We start from the raw sequence: 12,644 nt of genomic DNA on the forward strand, positions 1-12,644 counted from the left end.
CAAGTAACAAAGTACGAGGCAACAGCACAGGTGTAAGCTGTGTCAGGTATGGTTAGCTCTTGCTAATGGTCAGATTCTGACAAATTTTGTACCCTGCCGCGCATAACTTGTCAACATTGTGTGTTATGAAATTCCCTGGCCTTCAGTTTCATGGGATGACCCCTGGTTCTAGTGTTGTGAGAGAGGGAGAAAGATTTCTCTCTGTACACACTCTATTCCATGCATAATTTTATACCCCTACACCTTTATCATTTCCTCCCATAGTTGCCTCTTTTCCTAACTAAGCCCCAGATGCTGTAGCCTTGGCTCATAAGGAAAATGCTCCAGGCCCCTGATTATTTTGGTTGCCCTCTTCTGCACCTTTTCCAGTTCTACAATGCCCTTCTTAAGATATGGTGATTTGTATAAGGGCATTATAATATTAGCATTTATATTTTCAGTCCCCTTCTTAACAATCTCTAGCATGGAATTTGCTTTTTTCACAGCAGAGTTGACACTTTCAACAAACTGTCCATCACAACCCCAAGATCTCTTTCCTGGTCAGTCACTGACAGCTCAGACCTCATCAGTGTGTATGTGCCGTTGGGTTTTTTGGCCCCAATGTGCATCACTTTGTACTTGCTTATATTAAACCACATTTGCTATTTTGTCACCCACTCACTTAGTTTGGAGAGATCCTTTTAGAGCTCCTCACAATCTGTTGTGGATTTCACTACCCGAAATAGTTCAGTGTTATCTACAAATTTGGCCACTTCACTGGTTACCCCAAATTCTAGATCATTTATGAACAAGTAAAAGAGCACTGGTCCCAGTACAGATCCTTGGAGGACCCCACTTCTTACTTCCCTCCATTGTGAAAACTATCCATTGATTCCTACCCTGTTTCCTGTCCTTAAATCAGTTACCAATCCACAATTGAACCTGTCCCCTTATTCCATGACTACTAAGTTTACTCATGAGCCTTTGATGGGGAACTTTGTCCAAAGCTTTTTGGAAGTCTAAGTATACTATGTTAGGAGTGTGCATGGTTCGGTCCGGGGGGCATCTGGTGGTTCGGAGGAGTGGGGGAGTGTCACTTTAAGTGGGGGGTGGTAGTACTTACCCCCCCGCCGCTCTTCCCCCTCCGGCGCTGTTACTGTTTAAAACGTTCTGGGGGTGGCAGAGTTCCTCCCTGCCGCCCCTGCCCCCGTCGTTGTCCTTGTAAGCTCTGAACAAGGAAGAGCTGTCGGCGCACATGCGCCCTTTGTGGCGCGCACGCTCGTCTTCGCCGCTGGTGCGCGTGCGCCACATCACGTATGTGGTACGTGCATGAAGATGAGCGCGTGCGCCGCAAAGGGCGCATGCATTCCGACAGCTCTTCCTTGTTCAGGGCTTACGAGGACAACGACGGGGGCAGGGGCGGCAGGGAGGAACTCTGCCGCCCCCAGAACGTTTTAAACAGTAACAGTGCCGGAGGGGGAAGAGCGGCGGGGGGGGGAGTACTACACCCCCCCTTAAAGTGACACTACCCCCAGTGCCGGACCACGCTTCTGTGGTTCTGTGCACATCACTATACTATGTCAACAGGATCACCTTTATCGACATGCCTGCTGACATTCTCAAAGAACTCCATGGTTAGTGAGGCAAGACATGCCCTTGTGGAAGCCATGCTGGTTCTTCTTCAGCATGGCCTGTTCTTCTATATGTTTAACAAATTTGTCCTTAAGTGTGCTTTCCATCAATTTACCCAGTAAAGAAATTAAGCTAACTCACCTGTATTTTCTTGGATCCTCCCTGATCCCTTTTTGAAAATGAGTTGCATTAGCTACTTTCCAGTCCTCTGGTAGAGAGCCTGATTGCAGGGCAGGCATGCACAATGCAAATGACCTGGTCGGTTGAAACTTACTGTGACTTGGCTCATGGGGGCTGAGGTCAATTTTTAGGGTGCTGATTATTAAAGTAACTCTTAATATCAATCAATTAATTAAATCAAATTAAAGTGAAATTAATTAAAATGAATTTAATCAAAACTTAGCTTTTAAAGTTCTTGCAGGCTAAGATTAATTTAAATTAATATAAAATAAATTGAATTAAAATTCATTCTAATAAGAGAAATACAATACAATATGTACAAAATACATAATAAAATGCATTGTTCTTCCTTTCCACCTCTGCCAAATCATCACATTTAACATAGAGCACTTGTAAGGAAAAAAATTAGAAAAGTTTTTATTATAATTTTGGATAAGAAGATACACTTTGATCAGAAGGGAGAGGGGGAAAGTAAGAGGGAAAGGATATTGCAGGAGATTTGGCTTGAGAGAGAGAGATAGAATGGAGAGGGGGAAAGGATGGGGCAGGAGACTTGGCTTAAGAGTGGGGGGAAGAGAAGAAAAGGATGGGGCAGGAGGTTTGTCTTGAGAGAGAAGGGAGCAGTGTTCCTTTTAATTTCTATTATCAGTGAGAGGAAAGAGTTCTGTTCTGGGTGGCATTATCAATTCAGTTTGCGCACATCACACCAGCACAGAGATATATACATTGAAAGAATGCAGCACGCATAGTGGTGCATGCAAAAACATTTATGCTCACCCCACCTCAACATTCTGCACTGGAGGGAGCCACCACATCCTCCAGTCCTCCTCCCCCTCCATCATGGCTGTCCCTAGTGGGGTGCGGGGGCGAATCAGCATTGCGGGGGACCCTTAACATTTCAAATAAATAAATAAATAAAATTTCAAAAATAATATTTATGATTTTATGTAAAACCAAGACACAAACGTACACAGTTTAACACAGCAGAGATGCACTTAGGTAAATTTACCAAACTCCCTCTGATACAATCTTTTCCTTCCCACCACATACTAGGAGTGTGCACGGTTCGGTCCAGCACAATAGAACAGACCGCCGGCCCGGTCCGGATGGGCAGGGGACTGTTTCTTTAAGCGGGGTGGTGGTAGTACTCCCCCCCCCCGCGCTCTTCCACCTCCGGCGCTGGTCCGTTGAAAAATCTTCTTGGGGCGGCAGAGTTCCTCCCTGCCGCCCCTGCCCCCGTCATTGTTTGTATTAGGCTTCAAAGAGACGAGCTTTGTAAAAACTTTGTAAAGGCTTTAAACTTTGTAAAGGCTGAAAAGAGACGAGCGCTAGCGGTGCGCATGCACCCTCCTCTCTGACGCTGCCGCCCGTGCGCCGTGATGTATGCGGCATGCACGCAGCAGCGTCAGAGACGAGCGCACGCGCCGAGAGGAGGGCACATGCGCGCCGCTAGTGCTCGTCTCTTTTCAGCCTTTACAAAGTTTAAAGCCTTTACAAAGTTTTTGCAAAGCTCGTCTCTTTGAAGCCTAATACAAACAACGACAGGGGCAGAGGCGGCAGGGAGGAACTTTGCCGCCCCAAGAAGATTTTTCAACGGACCAGCGCCGGAGGGGGAAGAGTGGGGGGGGGAGTGCTACCACCACCACCCTGCTTAAAGAAACAGTCCCCCCCGTGCCGGACCGGGGGCCCACCGGACCATGCACACCCCTACCACACACCTCCCTCTACGTGTGTTCTCTCTCTCTCTCTCTCTCTCTCTCTCTCTCTCTCTCTCTCTCTCTCGCATTCCTTTCCTTCCCACCTCCCTCTATACACACACACACACGTGTGTGGGGGGGCTTTTACACACTTGCCCAATCAGGGCTGTGTTGTATTCAAACTGGCAATTAGCTGTGTTTTGCTCGGAAGACGAAGCCATTTCCCAAACAATTGAAAGAGAACTTCAGTTCTCTTCAGTTGGAGAACTTCAGAGGCAGCAGGAGAGGCGGGAGGTTCATCATCCATAGGAGGCTGCTCCGTGCAGAACAAATAAACTTGCTCTCTCGCCGTGGGCAACTAGATTTAGTAGAAGTGGCCACCTCCCACTGCATGGGAAGCAGCTTAGAGAGCAGAAGGAAAACGAGGGACCAGTCTTTGTTAAAAGTGCAGAGCTGACTTCAGGAGATCAGGGCCCTGCCTGGAGAACGTTGTGATGGGGCATGTGCACACACACACACTCCCTCTGATGCACTCTTTTCTTTCCCACCCCCCACACACCTCCCTCTACAGGCTACAAACATACACCTACAGTCTACACAACAGTGTCTTTCCCTCTCTACTCCTGAGCACTCCCGTGACCTCTACTCCTGTCTGTCTCCTTTAAAGTTTTATACTTGCTGCCTTAAACACTGTTGTGCACACACTCTCATTCTTTCCCCCAACACTGGTGCACTGGAGCTCCTGGCAGAAGTCTGTCCACCGGCCCCGGCTTTCCATCCTCATCCTCCTGCTGCCACCTCCCGTCATCTTCTGGCCACTTTTGGTTCATCTACCCATCCCCTATTCAGGGGGCAGCAAACACTTCAAGTTCCTCTGATTGCCACGCGTAGCCTCCCTTCCTCTCCCCCAGCCAGAACTGGAGAAGGAAAAGACCTGGCCAGTGAGGGAGGGAGGGAGGAGGAGGCTGCGCAGTGACCCAGCCGGGGAGAGGGGGAAATGGGGCAGTGCTTCCCAGCCAGGGAGAGGGGTTTGGTGGCAGCAGCGAAACTGCTGTGCGGGGGCCTGGGGGAAGGTGTGCACACGCGCACCTTAGAGGGAACAGTGGAATGGAGAGGGGGAAGAAAGAGGGAAAGAATGAGGCAGGAGGCTTGGCTTGAGAGAGAGAGCGGGAGAGAGAAAATTTAAAAAAAATACACTGAGGTTCAGGTCAGGAGTGAGGCGGGGGTGGGATGGCAAGCAGAATGGGCCAAGAAAAAAAGTCAAGAAAAAAGGCCTAGTGGGCCTCATGAGGCCCAGGCCTGTTGTAGGGACTTGTTGTTTATTCAGTTTCTATACCGCTCTTCCAAAAATGGCTCAGGGCGGTTTACACAGAGAAATAATAAATAAATAAGATGGATCCCTGTCCCCAAAGGGCTCACAATCTAAAAAGAAACATAAGATAGACACCAGCAGTATTTACTTTTTTTTTTTTTTGCTAGGAGACCAGCAGTTTCACATTTTAGTTCCTTCAGAACGCTTGGGTGGATGCAGTCTGGCCCTGGCAATTTGTTAATTTTTAGTTTTTTAAGACAGTTTAGAACACCTTCCCTCATCACCTCAAACTGGCCCGGTTCTTCAGCCTCCAAGTCTGAGAAGCTCATTCTGGAGCGGGTATATGGTCAGTATCCTCCACCGTGAAGAGAGATGCAAAAAACTCATTTGGTTTCTCTGCAATCTCTTTCTCCTCCTTGACAAACACTTTCTTACTCTCATTGTCTAAGGGTCCAACGGCCTTCCTGGCAGGTTTTCTACTTCTGATATATTTAAAGAAGTTTTTCTTATTCCTATTGACACTTCTCATTATATGCTTTTCAAACACTCTTTTTGCATCCCTTATTGACACCTTGCATTTCTTTTGCCAGAGTTTCTTTCTGTTCTCCTCATTTGGGCAGGACTTCCATTTTCTGAAAGAAGTCTTCTTCCCTTTTATAATTTCCCTGACTCTACTTGTTATCCATGCTGGTATCCTCCTGAACTTGATAGTACTTTCCCTCCTTCTTGGTATACATTCCAACTGAGCTTCTATTATTATGGTTCTATATGTTCCATGCTTTCTGGAGTGATTTGACCCAACTTTCCCTTTCAGCTTCATTTTTATCAGTCCCCTCATTTATAAGAAGTTACCTCTTCTGAAGTCCAATGCATCTATGTCAGACTTCCTTGGCAATGCTCCACTCACATATAAGCTGAATTGGATCAGCTTATGATCACTGCTCTCCAATGGTTCTACCACTCTGACATCTCGCACCTGGTCCTGGGCACCACTCAGGATTAAGTCCAAGGTTGCCTTCTCTCTAGTTGGTTTTGTGACCAACTGTTCTAAAGCACAGTCATTTAGCATGTCTAGAAATCTGGCCTTTCTGTCAATACCCGCGTGTGAATTTACCCAGTTTATGTGAGGGTAATTGAGGTCACCCATTATTACAGCTCTGTCTCTCCTTGAAACCTCTCTGATCTACTTCTCCAACTCCAGGTCACTCTCTGTGTTTTCATCTGGAGGGTGATATCATGTCCCTAGCAACACATTTCCTTTCAGTCCTCGTATTGTCAGCCATAATGACTCTGGTTCTCCTAGGTTTTCTAGCTTGTTGGATTCTATCCCTTCTTTAATATACAGTGCTACTCCACCCCCAGTACTCCCCTCACTGTCCTTTCTGTAGAGTTTTGTATCCAGGAATAACAGAGTCCCTCTGGTTCTCACCATTCCACCTGGTCTCCATTATGCCCATTATATCTATGTTTTCATTAGCAACCAAGCACTCTAGCTTGCCCATCTTGGCTCGGAGACTTCTGGTAGTGGTATATAAACACCTGTACGACAGGTCTCTTACCCTAATTTGACCTTTTTATCAGCTGTCATGTCATCTGCTCTACTCCTGGTTTTACTTTGTCTCCTTCTCGTTTATCTGAAATATTTGCACCTTCTTACCTTAGGGGATTTTGTTTGCCGAAACAGATGCCACCCAGGTCCTGGTGGCAATCCCTCAGGTGTCATTTTAAAGCTGCTCTGCAACCTTTTGACCTCTGAACTGGAGTCAAAGTCGGAATTGTGAACTGACAGTTTCCTCTTTGGTCTACGTGGAGCTTCAGCCTTAGCACTTGGTCCAGTCCCTGGTGAGAGGCACCTGGGGTTATACTCCTCGGAATTGGTTAGGGCATTAGCAGCTGCTCTATTGTGTCCTCCTGGTGTGGCCTGAGGAAGGTGGATGTCCATATCACTGACATTGTGAGTTCAGAATCTGAACAGGAGAAGAGTGTTGTCAATGGCTGTTCTTGGCCTTGAACAGCTGAGTAGTATCTTCAGTTCTGCAGGACCTATATCTATGAACCTATGATCTTCACTCTCTCTAGGCCATGAAGGGTTAGTCTGTTAAGACTTCTGAATTTCAGTAGGGCCGTTTGCAAGATGTTTATTGAAGTCTGACCTTGTTTCCTTGGGAGCGTTATCTACAAGGTCATTTTCAGCAGGAACAGTTTTGCTCCTAACTTTCCCTGCTAGGGATGGCTGAATTGTGTGATCCTTGAACACTCTGGTGTTTCTTATGTTGTCATTATGAAAAAGATGCCCCCCCCCACTCCATCCAAAGGAGCTCAAGTGGAAGGGTGGGATAATTAAAGGTGAGCAGGATTCTGTTTGTCTCTGGGCAGCTGGGCAAAAATGGGATTGAGTCCAGTTTTGTGGTAGCAATTTAGAAGTAGGCTCAGGTATTTTGTTATCACCTTATGGAATGACCATCTCCCTACACTAATGTGATTCACTGGAATTTGAAGCAAACACCTGGGAGGTTTGAAGTACATTTGATGAAATGGACAAATGAGTTCTTTTTGGCAGCCCAGCATGTGTCATATGTGGAGTTTTGGCAGAAATGCCATTTGGGTGTAAGGAAGGAGCTGCCTGGACATTGCAGGGGCTGTTTTATGGGTTTTAATTGGGCTTTTGTCTCCTCAGTTGCCTCATGTTACAAATGCATCAAAGGCATACTTGAGCTTATCTACCTTTGCTGATATGGTGTTTAAATGCTCTAGGATTTATATAACCATTTCTGCTATTAGAGGTCTGCATTTCCTAGATATTCTAGCAAAGGTTCACAGGAATAATGAGCAGCACGTCTGGCTCTCTTAGATCTCCTGTCCCTCTGCTCGCAGGGGGTTTTCTTGGCCAGAGTTTTTAGATAGCGAAGGAGATACCTGATGTGATGCAGTTTCTCTTGTAGCAGGCTCCTTAGGGGGTGGGGTTCTCTGTGCCCACAGCTATACATCTGTTCTTAATAGGGATTGCATAGGGTGTACTCACAGCTCCATAATACACCTGCCTTGGCTGATTGATGGTCATGTGGGCTGTTTCTATTTCTTTTCTTGCTTTTGTTTGCCATAGTTGAGATTTCTGCTTGGGAATTTCAGCCCCAGTAGGGAAAAGTCTAGTTTTAAGATAGGAACTCGTGAATAGTGCTGGTAGCTTGTCACCATCTTGTCCATTCCCTCAGAATTATTTAATCAGAAAGCCACTACCTTTGCCCCTCTCTTTGCTTCAAATGTGACTGTTAGGGATGTGCACAGAACCATTCAGCACTCCATTCTAGGAGCACCGAACTGGTTCCAGCAACTGGTGTTCAAACTGGTTCGGATGGCGAGGGAGTTGCTTTAAAAGGCAGGAAAGGCACTGCCTACCTGCCAGTGCCTCCCCCTTCTTTCCCCCTGCCAGCGCTCTTCTGAAATGCAGGCACGCAGGGCTGCAGCATGCCTCCTTGCAGTCCGGGGACCAGCATTGCAGTGCAAATGGCTGACACGTATACGTGTCATGTACACACACTTCAGCCATTTGCGTGGCAGTGCTTGTCTGGGCCACAAGGAAGCATGCTGCAGCCCCACACACCTGCTTTTTGAAAGAATGCCGGCAGGGGGAAAGCAGCATGGTGGGGGCTGGCAGGTAGGCAGTGCCTTCCCTGCCATTTAAAGCAAACACCCAACCTGCTCTCCTGGGAGAGCACGGAACTAGTTCCATGCACATCCTTAGTGACTGTTTTGCCTAGATGGCTCTACAAATTTAATTGTAGATAATTTGTAATTTGTAGAACGCAAAATGTTCTACGAAATGTAATTTGCTGCTTGTCTCTCTCAGTATCACAGACAGTGTTGTGGAACCCCTGAAAGTAGAGCTTGCAGAGCTGGACCAGTTGATCAGAGATGAACAAGATAAGATTTGTGCTAAAAGAGCTAACATTTTGAAGAATGATGAAAAAATTCAGAAGATGATTCATAATATCAACTCAAGAAGGTGAACAATGTAAGAATGAAGGGATGGAACTGATTTTTTTTAAATTCTGCTAAATAAAAATGAGAAAGAAACAATAACATTATGTTGTGTGCAAATAAACTGTTGTGTACAATAGCTTATACAATTTCAGGTTAATTTATTTGCATGATTGTGTATGGCCTACTTGAGAGATTGATATTATTTAGGTAAAATTTGCCAGTCATTTTGTTTGTAGCTTTTTGAAGGAAAAATGCAATGCAAATGCCTATTTTTGTATGCTTTCTGCTGTTGTCAGCAGACTTCAGTTTCTTAGATCCTCTATTATCAACATCCTATGATCAAGCTTTGCACTCTTCATATCTGATGAATATATGGCTCTTGAACACTTAAAAGCTACACTGCTACATAAGTAAAATAACTTTGGGAATACCGAGGTTTTTGGAGTGACCTGAAATACTTCCTTGTGTTGGCAAATCTTTTGAGAAAATATATAAAGAAATTCTTGTAGATCAAGAAACAAAATTTTGTTTGTTTGTGCTTTGATAAATCATACAGCACAAAAAATTAGAAAAGATGTTTATCTGTGCTATTAATTCAATTTGTCTTGCCTCGTTTACTTGGAAGTGACTCATATGGACACATTTTTTCCCTCCTAAATGCACAGCCATATATGTCTTTAAATCATTTTGAGAAAACAAATAATCAGCAGGGAGGCCAGTGTATTTATTTGCATACACACATACACACATGTGTCTTGTCTCTTGTCACCGATATCTCAATGTGCTTCTGAAGAGTCCTTGCCATATTTATTTTCAGGAGTCCACATATCTTGGATGGCCTTTGTAGCCAACCAAAATCTGTAGTCACCAGGACCCTTAGTTTTGGAGATGCTTCACATGTCTCTGCAATGTTATCAAGGATAGACCACACACCCACACCAGCTTTTCAGCTCTGAGCACCAGAGGAGGGTTGGAGCCTGTCCCTGTTGCATGGTGTTAACACTTCAAATGGTGTTAGGAGTACCTCCAAAACAGTGCAACATAATGAAGTTTGTGAGTAGGGATTCCCCACAGTTGTGCTGTGCTTCTAAGGTGCTTCAAGTGCCTTAAGAGCAAACACCACAAACAATCCCTCCTCAGCTCCACTGGGAACTGTTCCTACAGAGAGCTACCCTTCTGAGATGCTCTGAGCCTCTCCTGAAGGAATTAGGCCAATCCTCAGCTCCAAGTAAAAGAGGAGGTTGGCTTGTGTTGCATTGTCTGTCCAAGACACTTAGAACCCCTTGGAAACACAGTGCAACTGTACAGATTCCTTTACAGCTCCCCTTCCCAGCTTCAGGCCTGGGAAGAAGTCTTGGACTCATCATGATTACCAGAGGTGGGGTGGAACACTCACAGTAGTGAGCAGATCTGTGGGCTCTTTCCAGTTCATATATTCATGTATTTGGAAAGAATAGTCCAGTGTCACACAAACATTATATGCTACATATTGTCTGAAACTATTGTGTGTGGTGTTTTTTTTAATTCGGAAGTTATGTCATAATTTCAATCAACGTGACTTGTGACTTGAGTTTCCAATGCCTTTTTTCAGTTGCAGCAACTTGACGGTATCACACTTTCCATTTGCAGATCTAGAATATATTGATTTTCTAATAAAGTTAATGGGCTAGTTCTCATTATCATTTTGATTGTCTGTTAAACAAAAAATCTGAGTTCCTGGCAGCTCACACACTCCTGCAGAGCGCATTGTGAGAAACCGAAACTCCTTTTCCTGATCTCATATTAGAGCTGCACTCAACTGACATTTACCCAGGACTGATAATCTCAGATTTGAACTCAGTTTGTTGATCTCGGGTAAATGTCAGTTGAGCATGGCTCTAATCTAAGATCAAGGGAAAATTTGGGGTTCTCACAACACATTCCACAGAAGCACACATGCTGCTGAGATTTCAGATTTTGATTTAACTGCCATTAAAACTATTGTGAGAGCCATCCCAATATTTCTCATGAGTTAAGTATGGTTTACTAGATGTTATGCAGAAGAGAAATTGAGAAATTATAATATCTGTATTTTGAAGCTTTTGATGTTGTGTTCTTTGAGAAATCTGGAAAAATGTTAAAGCCTGAGGAGATGCCTTCTTGCAGTATTTCATGCAACTATGTAATAGATTGTGGGGCAGTTTATCAATCTGACACCCTGAAGGTAACATTGACTTGGAAATAATGAAATTCACTTCCAAGAAATTTGATGTGTTTAGGACCTGTGTATGGTTTGGTTCCAAGTGTGCTTAACTGATGGTATTTTGGTTCCAAAATGAAACCTTTGATTGAAACCCTTCTGACTATATCAAGATGCCATCTTCAAACTCCTACCACTATTGTTTTGGCATATATGTCTAAAGAATCACTACAGAAATGCACTTTTGCATGGGTTACAACTGAATAAAATATCAGCTTGCAATCCTAGAAAGAGGTGGTAGAATGAAACTTGGAAAAAAAAGTCATAAGATAGGGATGTGCATAAACTGGTTTGTGCACTCACAGGAGGCGGGGCGGGGGGCTTTAAGAGGTAGAGAGGGTCCCCTTACCTGCCCCAACAGTCTCCCTCCACCAGTGCTGCCCCAGAAATTGCTGGTCCAGGGCTGCAGTATACCTGCTTTTGCAGCCCCAGTGAACATCATTCCAGAAGTTGCCAATGCACGTGTGCATGGCATGCATGCACAGTGGCCACTTCCAGTACAACGTTCACCAAGGCTGCAAGCAGGTATGCTGCAGCCCTGGACCAGCACTTTGGGTGGCAGCCCAAAGTGGGGGGAAGTGGCGGAGCAGGTAAGGGCATCCTCCCTGGCCCTTAAAGGCACCCCCCACCTCCAAACCAGCTTGGACGCCAGACTTCGAAACTGGTTCAGCACTCCACAAAAAATGGTTCATGCACATCCCTACCATAAGGCATTTGCAACTGTGTTTAAGGTGCAGTCTCTTCAAAATGCATGCCATATATAGGAGCCATTGCTCTTGGGACATTAGCTGTCATACATTTTTAACTTGATCCAAAATACTAAATCTGTCACATTCCTGTGTGGGCCTGTTTACATTTGTGCTGAAAGAATCAAACATTCTATGTCTGAGTAAAAAAATGTACAGGATAAAATATTTGTATTATAAATTTATTTTCTTTTTATATAACATAATTAAATGACTCCTTTTTCTATGAATATAATTGTTTTGGACTGTACAGCTATTTTTGAAAGTCAATAAAACAAAAAAAACTTGAACTGTTTGTTTTATTTAAAATTACTATTGTGAAACCAAATCGAACTCTTTCTTGCACACAACTGGCTCTCTTTTGCACAAGAGTGTAAGCAACAGAGAGGGAGTACAATGAAATGGTTAGAGTGTCTGCTAGGATCAGGAGCTTAGATTTAAAATCTGCAAGACTTTAGGTCAGAAACCATTTTTTAGCCTATGCTGCCTCACAAGGTCGTTAGGATAAAATGGGTGGGGAAGGGAAAAACCCTTACAATGCCTTGAGCTCCTTGGAGAAAGGCAGCATAAATGTTGTCTACTAAATAATCATCAGGCAGAGAGTCCTTAAATAGAATTATTGTGAAGCTGAGAACTGAAATTCAAGCCAGGTGGTGTGCCACCAAAACTGGTCTTTTAAGATTCTGTTGCAGAATTCAGAAAAGTAGTTTGGCAGGTCACACCCGTAAGTTTCCAATTATATTATAATAGCTGGCCCACATAGTGCCAGCTTTTAAAAAGAAAACTAGCTGGCATGGCGCAGAGCATCTGTGCCACTAGTTCTCCCTGACTTCTCCCCATCCCCATTCCCTTCTCCCCCCACCCCAGTTCATTCCCAT

The 12,644-nt window shown here is 44.6% G+C and overlaps 1 protein-coding gene across 4 annotated transcripts in view; it reads left to right on the plus strand.

Moving 5' to 3' along the window:
• TRAF3IP1 (TRAF3 interacting protein 1) overlaps positions 1 to 12,056 on the plus strand; it is a 91,333-nt gene extending 79,277 nt beyond the window's left edge. For all 4 annotated transcript variants that reach the window (XM_053283206.1, XM_053283203.1, XM_053283205.1 and 1 more), the window contains one exon: positions 8,648 to 12,056. In XM_053283206.1, coding sequence (XP_053139181.1) covers positions 8,648 to 8,807 — 160 coding nt within the window. In that variant the 3' untranslated portion in view covers positions 8,808 to 12,056. The remainder of the gene's footprint in view (positions 1 to 8,647) is intronic.
• The last annotated feature ends 588 nt before the right edge of the window (positions 12,057 to 12,644 follow it).

Source organism: Hemicordylus capensis, chromosome 1 (genome assembly GCF_027244095.1).
Source record: "Hemicordylus capensis ecotype Gifberg chromosome 1, rHemCap1.1.pri, whole genome shotgun sequence".
Taxonomy (NCBI): Eukaryota; Metazoa; Chordata; class Lepidosauria; order Squamata; family Cordylidae; genus Hemicordylus; species Hemicordylus capensis.